Source organism: Equus przewalskii, chromosome 1 (assembly GCF_037783145.1).
Source record: "Equus przewalskii isolate Varuska chromosome 1, EquPr2, whole genome shotgun sequence".
Taxonomy (NCBI): domain Eukaryota; kingdom Metazoa; phylum Chordata; class Mammalia; order Perissodactyla; family Equidae; genus Equus; species Equus przewalskii.
In genome coordinates, this window is record NC_091831.1 from 39,649,819 (window position 1) to 39,662,616 (window position 12,798).

At 36.7% G+C, this 12,798-nt stretch overlaps 1 protein-coding gene across 5 annotated transcripts in view; it reads right to left on the bottom strand.

Annotated features, from left to right (window-relative positions):
* Nucleotides 1–12,798, bottom strand: part of LIPN (lipase family member N) — a 42,736-nt gene that overhangs the window by 18,955 nt on the left and 10,983 nt on the right. For 2 of the 5 annotated variants that reach the window (XR_011523368.1, XM_008530920.2), the window contains exons 1-5: nucleotides 12,237–12,371; nucleotides 10,327–10,459; nucleotides 8,953–9,068; nucleotides 8,197–8,314; nucleotides 5,925–6,123 (exon numbers count right to left, since the gene is read on the bottom strand). Coding sequence is in view for 2 of the 5 variants with exons in the window: in XM_008530920.2 (XP_008529142.1) it covers nucleotides 5,925–6,123; nucleotides 8,197–8,314; nucleotides 8,953–9,060 (425 nt within the window). In the remaining 3 variants the exon portion in view is untranslated. Of the gene's footprint in view, nucleotides 1–5,924; nucleotides 6,124–8,196; nucleotides 8,315–8,952; nucleotides 9,069–10,326; nucleotides 10,460–12,236; nucleotides 12,372–12,798 lie in introns of those variants that run through there. The other 3 variants (XR_011523369.1, XR_011523370.1, XM_008530921.2) reach the window with 3 other exon arrangements.

A 12,798-nucleotide genomic window follows, 5' to 3' on the forward strand; every position in this document is an offset into this window, starting at 1 on the left:
GACAAAAATGTAGAAATGCTTTAGATGGAGGAAGAGAGAGAACTAAGACTAAAAAGAAGTGAAGACATTTTCCAAGAAATATCCAAGTCAATTAGGAAATGCAGTATAAGGATTATATGTCTTCAAGAGGGAGAAGAGAAGGACAAGGGAGAAGAAAGCCTATTCAAAGAAACAATAGCTGAGAACTTCTCAAACCTGGGGAAGGAGCTAGAAATACAAGTGAAAGAAGCCAATAGGTAGCCTAACTATACCAATGTAAAAAGACCTACTGTGAGGCATATACTAGTGAAACTGGCAAAAGTCAACAGCAAAGAAAAAATATTAAGGGCAGCAAGGCAAAAGAAAATAACTTACAAAGGAACCTCTATCAGGCTTTCAGGAGATTTCTCAGCAGAAACCTTATAGGCTAGGACAGAGTGGAATGATATATTCAAAACCTAAAATACAAAAAATTTCAGCCAAGAATACTTTATCCAGAGAAAATATACTTCAAATATGATGGAGAAATAAAAACCTTCCCAGATAAACAAAAGCTAAGGGAGGTCATCGCCTCAAGGCCACCGCCCCTCAAAGAAATCCTCAAGAAGGCCCTCTTACCCAAAAGAAAAAATAAACAGGTTACAAAACCCTGAGTAAGAAGATAAATAGGTAGACAAAATCAGAATATTGTAGTTATTCATCAGAACAGGTTAGCAAATACTTAATTATAACATTAAAGATAAAAGGACAAAAAACATCACAAATAAATATAATCATTTTAACCTCAAACTCATGACACAAGATGGAAAAATATGTGACAAAAACAACTTAGAAGGGGAAGGGGAAAGGGATGGAATCAGCTTACTCTAAGGAACAAGAGGTTATCAGAAAATAGACTATCTCATCTATGACATCTTTCATACAAACATCATGGTAACCACTAAACATATAATTAGAAGAGAGATACAAATAATAAGTAAGGAGAAAACTAAGAAAGCCAGCATAGAAAACTACCTAATTGAATTGGTAGTCCAAAATACATGAGTTGAGAAACAAAGGAAATGCAGAAGAACCAGAAAATGAGGAAGGAAATGGCAGCATTATGCCCTCATATATCAGTAATCACTCTAAATGTAAATGGAATGAATTCTCCAAACAAAAGACACAGAGAGATGGGATGGATTAAAAAACAAGACCCAACAATATACTGCCTCCAGGAAACACATCTCAGCTCCAATGACAAACACAGGCTCAGAGTGAAGGGATGGAAGACAATACTCCAAGCTAATGGCAAATAAAAGAAAGGAGGTGTTACTATACTTGGCATCAGACAAAGTAGACTTCAAGATAAAAATGGTAAAGAGGGACATAAAATGGCAGTATATAATAATAAAAGGGACTCTCCACCAAGAAAACATAACACTTATAAACACGTATGCACCCAACACAGGAGCACCAAAGTACATAAAGCAACTATTAATGCACCTCAAAGGAGATATTAACAACAACACAATAATAGTAGGGGACCTCAACACTCCACTTACATCAATGGATAGATCATCCAGACAGGAAACAGTGGAATTAAATGCAAAACCACACCAGATGGACTTAATAGATATATGTAGAACACTCCATACAAAACAGCAGAATATACATTCTTCTCAACTGCACATAGAATATTCTCAAGGATAGAACTATATGCCTCAATAAATTTAAGAATATTGAAATAACATCAAGCAACTTTTCTGACCATAATGCTATGAAACTAGAAATTAACTACAAGAAAAAAGCTGATAAAAGGACAAATATGTGGAGACTAAACAACATGTTAATGAACAACACATGCATCATTGAAGAAATTAAAAGAGAAATAAAAAAATATCTGGAGGCAAGTAAAAATGAAAACACAGCATATTGACTCATATGGGATGCAGCAAAAGTGGCCCTAAGAGGAAAATTCATTGCAATACTGGCTAACCTTAGCAAATAAGAAAAATCTCAAATAAGAAATCTCAAACCACACCTAACAAAATTAGAAAAAGAACAAACAAAGTCAAAAATCAGAAGAAGGAGGGAAATAATAAAAATCAGAGCAGAAATAAATGAATTTGAAACAAAAAGAGACAGTAGAAAGGATCAATGAAACAAAGAGCTGATTCTTTGAGAAGATAAACAAAATTGGCAAATCCTTAGCCAGACTCACAAGAAAAAAAGAGAGAAAGCTCAAATAAATAAAATTAGAAATGAAAGAGGAAAATTACAACAAATAATACAGAAATGCAAAAGATTATAATGGAATACTATGAAAAACTATATGCCAACAAATGGGACAATCTAGAAGAAATGGATAAATTCTTAGACTCTTATAACCTCCCAAAGCTGAATCAAAAAGAAATAGAGAATCTGAAAAGACCAATCACAAGTAAAGAGATTAAAACAGTAATCCAAAACATCCCAACAAATAAAAGTCCAGGACCAGACAGCTTCTCTGGAGAATTATACCAAACATTCAAAAAAGATTTATTCCCTATCCTTCCCAACTATTCCAGCAAATTGAGGAATGGAACACTTCCTAACACATTCTAAGAGGCCAAAATCACTGTGATACCAAAGCCAGACAAGGACAAAACAAAGAAGAAACATTACAGGCCAATATTGCTGATGAACATAGATGCAAAAATCCTCAACAAAATATTGGCAAACTGAATGCAGTAATACATTAAAAAGATCATACACCATGATCAAGTGGGATTTATACCAAGTGTTCAACATGTGCAAATCAATCAATGTAATACACAACATTAACAAAATAAAGAACAAAAACCACATCATAATCTCAATAGATGCAGAGAAAGCATTTGACAAGATCCAACATCCATTTACAATAAAAGCTCTCAATAAAATGAGGATAGAAGGAAAGTACCTCAACATGATAAAGGCCATATATGACAAACCCACAGCCAACATCATACTCAATGGGGAAAAACTGAAAGCCATCCCTCTGAGAACAGGAACAAGACAAGGGTACCACTCTTGCCACTCTTATTCAACATAATACTGGAAGTTTCGCTGAGCAATTAGGCAAGAAAAAGAAATAAAAGGAATCCAAATAGGCAATGAAGAAGTGAAACTCCCTGTTTGCAGATGACGTGATTTTAAATATAGAAAACCCTAAAGAATCCACTGGAAAACTATTAGAAATAATCAACAACTACAGGAAAGTTGCAGGGTACAAAATCAACTTACAAAAATCACTTGCATTTTCATGCTCTAATAACGAACCAACAAAAAGAGAACTCAAGAATACAATCCTATTTACAACTGCAACAAAAATAATAAAATATCTAGGAATAAATTTAACCAAGGAGGTAAAAGACCTATACAATGAAAACTATAAGACGTTACTGAAAGAAATCAATGAAGACCTAAAAAAATGCAAAGATATTTCATGTACATGGATTGGAAGAATAAACATAATTAAAATGTCCATACTATCTAAAGCAATCTACAGATTCAATGCAATCCCAATCAGAACCCCAGTGACATTCTTCATGGAAATAGAACAAAGAATCCTAAAATTCATATGGGGCAACAGGAGACCTTGAATAGCTAAAGCAATCCTGGGAAACATGAACAAAGCTGGAGGCATCACTATCCCTGACTTCAACATATACTTCAAAGCTATAGTGATCAAATCAGCATGGTACTGGTACAAAAACAGGCACGCAGATCAATAGTACAGAATTGAAAGCCCAGAAATAAAACCACACATCTATGGACAGCTAATCTTTGACAAAGGTGCTGAGAACATACAAGGGAGAAACAAAAGTCTCTTCAATAAATGGTGTTGGTAAAACTGGACAGCCACATGCAAAAGAATGAAAGCACATAATTGTCTTTTGGCATACACAAAAATAAACTCAAAATGGATCCAAGTCTTGAAGGTAAGACCTGAAACAACAAAACTTCTGGAAGAAAATATAGGTAGTACACTCTTTGACATCAGTCTTAAAGGACATTTTCGAATACCATGTCTACTCAGACAAGGGAAACAAAAGAAAAAACAAACAAGTGGGACTTCATCAGACTAAGGAGCTTCTGCAAGACAAAGGAAACCAGGATCAAAATGGAAAGAGAGCCCATCAACTGAGTTGCAGTTTATGTGAAAATATTTGCAAAGCACATATCTGACAAAGGGTTAATCTCCATAATATATAAAGAACTCACACAAGTGAGCTACAAAAAAGCAAACTACTGGATCAAAAAGTAGGCAGAGGATATTTCTGCCCATTCACAGACATTTCTCCAAAGAAGATGTACAGATGGCCAACAGGCACACGAAAATATATTCAACATCACTAATCATCACGGAAATGCGAATCAAAACTACACTAAGATATCACCTTACATCTGTTAGAATAGCTATAATCACCAAGACAGAAAAGAACAAATGTTGGAGAGGATGTGGAGAAAAAGGAACCTTCATTCACTGCTGATAGGAATAAACCTGGTGCAGCCACTATGGAAAACAGTATGGAGATTTCTCAAAAAATTAAAAATAGAAATACCATATGACCCAGCTATCCCATTACTGGGGATTTATCCAAAGAACTTGAAATCAACGATTCAAAGAGACTTGTGCACCCCTACGTTCACTGCAGCAGTGTTCACAATACCCAAGACATGGAAGCAACCCAAGTGCCCATCAACTGATGATTGGATAAAGAAGATGTAGTGTACGTACACAATGGGACACTACTCAGCCATAAAAAAAGACTAAATCCTCCCATTCACAGCAACATGGGTGGACCTCGAGGGTACTATGTTAAGTGAAATAAGCCAGACAGAGAAAGACAAACACCTTATGATTTCACTCAGATGTGGAAGATAAACACACGGACAAAGAGAACAGTTCAGTGGTCACCAGGGGGAAGAGGGTTGGAGGATGGGCATAAGGGGTGAAGGAGTGCACTTATAAGATGATGTACAACTGAAATCTCACAAAGTTGTAAACTATCATCACCTCAGTAAAAAATAATAAGTAAAACTGTATTCAAGATGAAAAAAAAGAACATGCCAGGAAATCTCTAGACTGGTACTCCTAAGTATAAGACAATTGTTGTGATACCTTAAAGTAAACAAGCTTCAAGACCCCAGCCAAGGACCGATGACACAAAATATTTCCTGATGCCTGCCCCTGCCAAAGAGCTCTGACCCTAACAATCTAGTCTATTCTTCCTTTCCTCTCAACTTGTCAGTGGGTACTGAATATTTCTTGAATATGGTTCTGTTCTGGCAACAGGCTTGCAAACCTACAGGGAGCTTAGGCCTGAGGAAGGATGTCCATTGTGGGCATCAGTCAGTCTTCTGGTGATGGCTGAAAGCACATTCACTAAAAGAAGCAGTCAGCCTATCAAAAGATCCACTCCACAGCTCACTACCAAGCTTTTAAAGAGCTCACAGTAGAGGTTTTTTGCAAATGGCATTGTATACAGTCTCAGCCACAGTGCTTGAAGTAAAATACATGTAATAGCATCATTAGAATGAATATAAGCTGCATGAGAGCAGGGACTTAGTTCACTCTTGCATGCTCAGGACCTGGAACAGTGCATATAGTAGGCACTGTTATAGTAGGCATGCATTCGTCACAGGAATTTCCTGAGATATCCCTTGGGACATACTTATAATGTATAACATTGGATAGAATTATATGTTAAAATTTAACAAGATTTAACAAGATATATGTTAAAATGATATAATTTGCCTGTGGGAGAATCAGTTCAAATCAAAGCTTCTTGCTATTTCTCCCCTTTTAGAAGTTAGTAGCAACTACAAGGAGCTGTGTGACTCCAAGTATCATACATTATTATTAATATCACCCACACCATTATATTTAAAGAAATTGTCTCCAACTTTCCTCATGAATTCTCTTAGATACAGTTTACCTAAAGGCCCAGAATTCCTCTTCGGTCACTGAGAGTGTTTTGTGTCTTCTTGACCAAGTGTTCCCTCGACTGTTTCCCATCCATACATCATAACCTGCATCTGCTAGAAGGAACCCAAGGCTGCCATTGGCATAATTCTCAAGCCAGGAGGCACTGTCTGTAAACAGGGCATGCTGCATGCACACGACTGGCCGGGCACCTGGAGGGAGGGAGGAAGGGAGAGAGAAAGAGACGGAGAGAGAGAGCAAGAGAATAATTTCTGATAAATAGAGCATCTCAGGAACATGACAGAAACACACTCACACACACCACCGGGAAAAGCAAAAAGCAAAAACAGCATTCACTTTGCCCCCTGTCATTAGTGTAGAGCATTATAATTGCAGAAGTTTCTTGAGCATACACTTTCTATCTGATGTTTTGCTGACTGATTGACATGCGTGAGCTTATTAAATTCTTACAATAACTCTATGAAGTAGATACTGTTTTGAGGTTCCCCACTTTACAGAGGTGGACACCTAGCCTTAAGGTAGTTAAGTAACTTTCCTGAGGGGTCATCCAGCTACCAAGGTACATAGCCAGGACTCAAGCCCAGTCCTGTTTCATGATAAAGTGTGTGCTTGCAACTTTTCTGCTCTATGTATTCATATTTACATATCTCCTGGATTTGGCTTGCAAAGACACGGAAGTGATCATGTTCAACGGAATCCTATGCCTCTTCCAGGGAGGAAGAGGCGGTGAGTGTAAACAGATGATGAGCAGTTCCTCCCCAAGCTTCTTACCAAATCCCCAGCCTCTGTCTATTGGAGAGCATTTGAAAACTATAATAGTAAACTCAGCTCCACAGCCCTCTGCCAACTCTCAAATTCCCAAGGGAGAGAGTATTCAGGGAGCTCAGAAGAACCAGGGTGGAAGGGTCAGAAAAGACATTATAATTTAAAAGTTCAGAATTCAGGCTCTGGACTCAGGCTGCCTGGGTTTGATTTCTGGTTTTGTCACTTGCTATCTGTGTGACTTCATGCGTGTTACATAATCTGTTTTGCCTCAGTTTCGTCATCTGTAAAAAGATAACTACTAATAGTACTGACCTCCTAGGGTTGTTTGGAGGTTTAACTGATTTAAATTAATGTAAAGCTTTTAAAACAATACACCTAATAAATGTTTTTTTAATTCCAAATCTTCTCAAAATTCTCCCTCCTTAAGAAAAACCTTTCCTTTAAAATTATTATTTTATATTTCATAGCCTCTTCTTCCCCATGCTTGGTGATGCCAGATTTAGCAAAAAATGAAAACAAAGATTAACCAAAAGATGCAGGATGACCTGTTAAATTTGAATTTTAGATAAACAATGAATAATTGTTTCATATAAGTATATTCTAAAGTGGGACTTAACTGAAAAACTTACATGTTGTATATCTGAAATTCAGTCAGGTCATCTTATCCATGTCCCACTCCCATTTTTTCATGTTTCATTTCAAAACTCTAAATTACAGATTGCTTCCTTAGAGGAAGAAAATGTGGAACACCGTGATTTTAACTCCTTTTCAACGTGGATGGAGGGAGAGACAGAGCAGAATGAACATGGTAAAGGATTTGCCACCAAGCCTTTCCAGATGTTTTGTGTACTCCTCTCTCTGTCCTCAGAGGCTTTGCAGTTACATTTCCTCTTTTAAAGAGTGCAATTCCTCTGCTTTTGCAAGCTGCCTCGTCATTCTAGGATTCAGGTCTTCTTAACACCATGCTCTTTTATTCCACAAACTGTTTGTCCCTCAGGTCAAAGTATAGATGAATGTTAAAGTTTTCTTTCCTGGAGAAAGTTTTGGAAATGCCACTGCCATTTAATTTGATATTTTATCCTACAGAGCAAAGCCTATTGATTCTAGTAGGGGCAGGAAAAATTCTTTTGGGGTACTCCACAGCCAATTCATACAACCCAGCAAATCTCCTTGCAACCGTGAGTAAATCCACTTTCCCGAGATACAGCAATTTTCCACATGAGAGACGAGTAATGAGCTAAGGAGAGGTAGGCTCTGCCTTTGCAGGTACAAACTAACAGGCAAATCTGGTTGCAGCCAACAAGATCAGTCTTGCCCTTTGTATTTTTAGATTCTTGCCTGTCTTCAGAGAATTAGAAAAGAATGAGACTTCCTATTAACCATTTGAAGACTAATCTGAAATTGAAACCAATTTTGATAAATCAGTCACTCTTAGTGAATAGCCAGCAGTAATTTCAGTTACATGCAGTCTTCCTTCTCAGGAGAGACACATCTTATACCTGTGCTCTTAGTATCTCTTCGCCCATAGGGAATTCTGTTGACACTGAGTATGTACCCATCTTGAGTGGTGACTTCATACTCCTCACTGGGGTAGCCATTATAGGTGATGATTTCACTCTGCCCAGTGAAAATACAGGCATTAAGTAAACATCTTCTCTAAAGGTTATCAAAAAGAACTAGAACAAAGCATCTGGTATGTGCTTTTTGGGGTGAATTATCTGAAATCTGTAGCCCCAGGTAACTGTAAAATTAATTTACTACATAAAGTCTTGATAAAAAAATAAGTAGAATATTAGAAAATGTCTGCTATTGGCAAATTTGGGGGCATGGTGAGTGGAGATAATATTTAGCATTGATCCACTCTTCTGACAAAATTCTCTTCTCAAGTTAATTGTCTTTTGAGACCCCTCTTGGTTTGAAGATAATAAAACCATAGTCTGGTAGAGGGCAATCATATATATCATCCAGTTTGTGTAAGATATAAATTCTTAATATTCTTAAAAAACAAATTCAAAAGAAGTGGTTGTCTATAAAAAATACAATTCAGCTTTTCATTTCTAGAAAGTATTATTAATTCAGCCAAAAGAGCAGATCTACCTAGCTTGACTCTTGGGGAAATATTAAAAATCACCTAAGTTTTATCTGCTTTCTTATCAGAGATTTTCTGCTATAACAGGATGTTTAATAATCTCACAACCCAGTGAGATCCTCATAATCAGCTTTTTTGATGTTCTTTGGAATTTTCCATGACTTACAATATTCATCCACACTTCAGGATTCACTTCATTTTCCAAATTAAAGAATCCACCAGCATTTAACGTTCCATAAATCAAACAGGTTGTTGTTAAAAACAGCCACATCATGAGAATGCCTGACATAAAAGATTTAATAGTCAAAGCTTAATTTTATATATCACAGTTGATTAATGAAATGAAATTAGTGCCCTAATAAAAACTTGACTGATGCCCTTAAAAAGCTGAGAATGTGGAAAGGAGTCAATACAGGGAGCTGACTATGAGCACTATTAATCTATTTTTTCCCATAGAAACTGCCTTGACATAGTCTAGTTCTTAAAATGAAATTAATTTAATCTAGTATGGAAGCTCATTTTTTTGTCTTATTTTAACCAAAGTTTTAAAATTATTTTAAATCTTTGCTCACCTGTGAGTTGCCAAAATACCTAAACATTGAGAGGACAAGTTTCCATACCATGGCAAAAGCTAGAAGTAGAGTTTTCCTCTAATCTAGCCCAGCACCCCCCAAAACAAACAAGAACAGTGAACAATGAAGCTTCAACCAAATACGCAAGCTTTCGATCAGTGTTTAGCGATGTGGTTATTTCTCTTGTGGATACCCAAAGGCAAATTTAGCACATTTAAATGTACAATCTCTCTTCTTTGCATGATTTAAAAGCACATCTCTTCTAAGACAGGCCAACGTCATCACAGTGTGGAGAGCTCATCACATGAGCGCTGCCATCCAGTGGCCTGAGTTTGAAGTCCAGACTCACCACAAAGATTTCTGACCTTGGACAAGTTATTTAGTAGCTTTGTCTCTTGGTTTCCGTTTTGGTAAAATAAAAATAATAGGTAGCTTACCTTATAGGGTTGTAGGGAGGATTAAGTGATATATAAAGCATGAGGTGCAGTGCAAGCTCTTTCACTATTTTTGTTAATCTATTGGCAAGAGAGTAATATCAGAGAACCTTTACCCTAACAAATTAGTGACTGACTTCTGAAACTCAGAATCTACCTTTAAGTTAAATAGCTTTCCATACATTTGCCAACTGGCCGAAAGATGATTTTATATCTATAAATGTTATATAATTTAAAAGGTTTTTGAAACTAGTAATAGCTAATATCTATTGAGTACTTAGCTTGTACAAGGCACTGTTCTAAATGATTCGTGTGTGTTATTTAAACCTCAGAGAAACTCCATGAGGTAGGTACTATTATCCTCATCTTATCAATGAAAAAAACAAGGACTTAGAGAGATTTCAGATCTGCCCAAGGCTACAGAGCCAACAGGTGACAGAGCTAGGACAGGAACGCAGACATTCTTACTGTGGAGCCCTATACCTGACTACCACTCCAAACCTGCTTCCAGTTTGTGATAAATCTTGATCTTACCTAGTTAGATGAGCTCCCTCTGCTCCTGAGGACTTCTTATCGATTAGGAACTTCTGGACTTTTGTGTGTGACATCAGGCTGAAGAATGAGATATGGTTGCGGTTAGACGCTAGAGAGAGGAGAGACAGGAGGCCTGTGGAAATGAGGAAACCAAGCACTGTGACACACACATAGGGCGTCTTCCTGATACAGCAAATGCCATGATGCACTTGCAGATTGGGAAATAGTGGTCTATACGATGTCAAATAACCAGTTTGACTGAACATTTCATGTTTCCACTGAGTATTTGTCACTGTTGGGAGAGTTCAGCAACATTTTCAAACTAGTGCATCAAATGGGGAAGTAGATCCTAATGGACAAAACCAGAGATAATAATATCTACCTTCTCAATCCCATAGCATTTCTGTGAGAATCAGATGAAACAATGTATGTGAAAGTATTGATGTCAACCATGTAGTATGTAGGAATGTGATTGATTGTAACTAAAATTGAGACAATGAGGCCATCCTGATTCTTCACTCCTTACAAATGCAGAGTGAAAGGAAGCACTCAGCTTCTTGAAATAAGTGGAGAGACTATGTACCACTCCATCTCATTCAGTTTTAGATGAAAGACTGAACTGTGCTTTGCCCTGATTGACAGTACAATGGTATAGGTGTGTGGACTTGCCTGGAATCTCTCACGGATGACTTTACAAATCTCTTCTAAAAGAACTTCAGTGGACTCTTTGGAGAGTTCTAGGAGGCATGATGCTATTATTATGAATGCTAATTTGTTGCCATGACTTCATGTGGAAATAGTGTGAATATAGTTAAACTTCTCAGGCCTTTACAGATTGTAGACTAGTGTAAATCTCTGAAGAGTTTCTACAACATTGCCTTCTCATCTTCCTTCTTCAACTTTGAAGATTATATAAGTAATCTAGAGAATTCTTCTAATTCTTTTGCTTATACAGATACTAAGCCATATCAAATAAATGAAGCCAAGCTTTTCCACAATGTTTTCATTGCTCTTCTTATATAAGCTTCCTATTTTAGTAAGTACCAATACATTGTAATGAATTAAAATGAAATACATTGAAACTTATCCCTTGGCCTTGTGAAATACAAAATGATAGCTCCTACTCTCTAGAAGCTAAAATTCCCCCCCCCCCTTTTTTTTCCATAAAACCAGATGATATTAGAGCTGGAAAGGGATCTTGGGCAAAATGTAGATTTAGGGGCAACCTTTCAGATGACTTGTGGTATTTGTGATATCCTGATCTAAAGATCATATCACAGTCTGAGCAAATTGTTTAATGCTGGCTACCCATTCAAATATCAAGATGGCTGAAAAAACATGGTTGAACATAGATTCTTGAACTTGGTGTCTATCTGTGAAAATGATTATTTTTCTTCCAATGTTCTAATTGAAAATATGTTTGCTATTACAATGTCCCATCATTTTGTTTGTTTGCTTCTTTCTCCCCAAAGAAGAGACTTTGTATTTTTCTTAACACATGACTTTGTATTCAAGGGGCCATATTCTTCCCTTGAAAACAACTCCAAGTGAAAAAGATTAGGCCATAACCAACAAAATAGAATTTTGGAAAGAACTAAGTAGAAACTTCACACGCTTGAGACAAATTTTGCCTTAGAGTAAAAGACTTTGCATGAACAGAAACACAGAATATGTCACTTGTTCAATTCATCTAGTCCATTATGCATGCTAAAGTTCAACTAGAACTCAATAAAGCCGTAAGTGGTGTGAGTGTGTGTGTGTGTGTGTGTATGTGTAAAATGATGGATTAGCACATTTTGGCTTTAGGAAAGACACTTTAAATTACAATTTAAAATTGTAGTTCTTTACCCATAAAGCAAGTTGTCAATGTTCGAGATATCTACAAAAAACAATGTTGTTTTTGAGATCACCTGTTAAAGCATAGCATGTTCTCCTTAGTGTTGGTGTCAATGAATCTCCATTTCAGCTCCACTGTACCACACATAACTTCAAACACAGTATGGCTGTGATAAAGAGGCAGAAGAGAGAAATGACAAGTAAAAATTTCTATCCATCATAAATGACTGAAATATTGAAAATCTTAAAAGGAAGCTGAAAATAAGCAAATTGAACATACACCCATCCCAATCCAAAATGCTCAAAGGAAAGATTACTTGCAGAGAACTTATTACCAAAAGTGCAGGCAGTTGCCCTTGATATCAGCATTCCAGAGTGGCAGGATTAGGACTGTATTGGTGGCAAATGTCAAAGCTTCGTGAGAATGAAGCCCAAGGGCCATACCATTGAATAGGTGGAAATTTATACCTTCCATTCCTCCAAGCAGATTTACCTGCCTAATTGCTTACTGACTGGGCAGAATTACGTATGGTATTCTCTACAGCTGATTTTGTATCTGAATTCCTGTAGAAAGTATAATCAAATGCAGATTCTTTTTTAAAAACACACACACACAGAACAGTTAGACAGAATTTC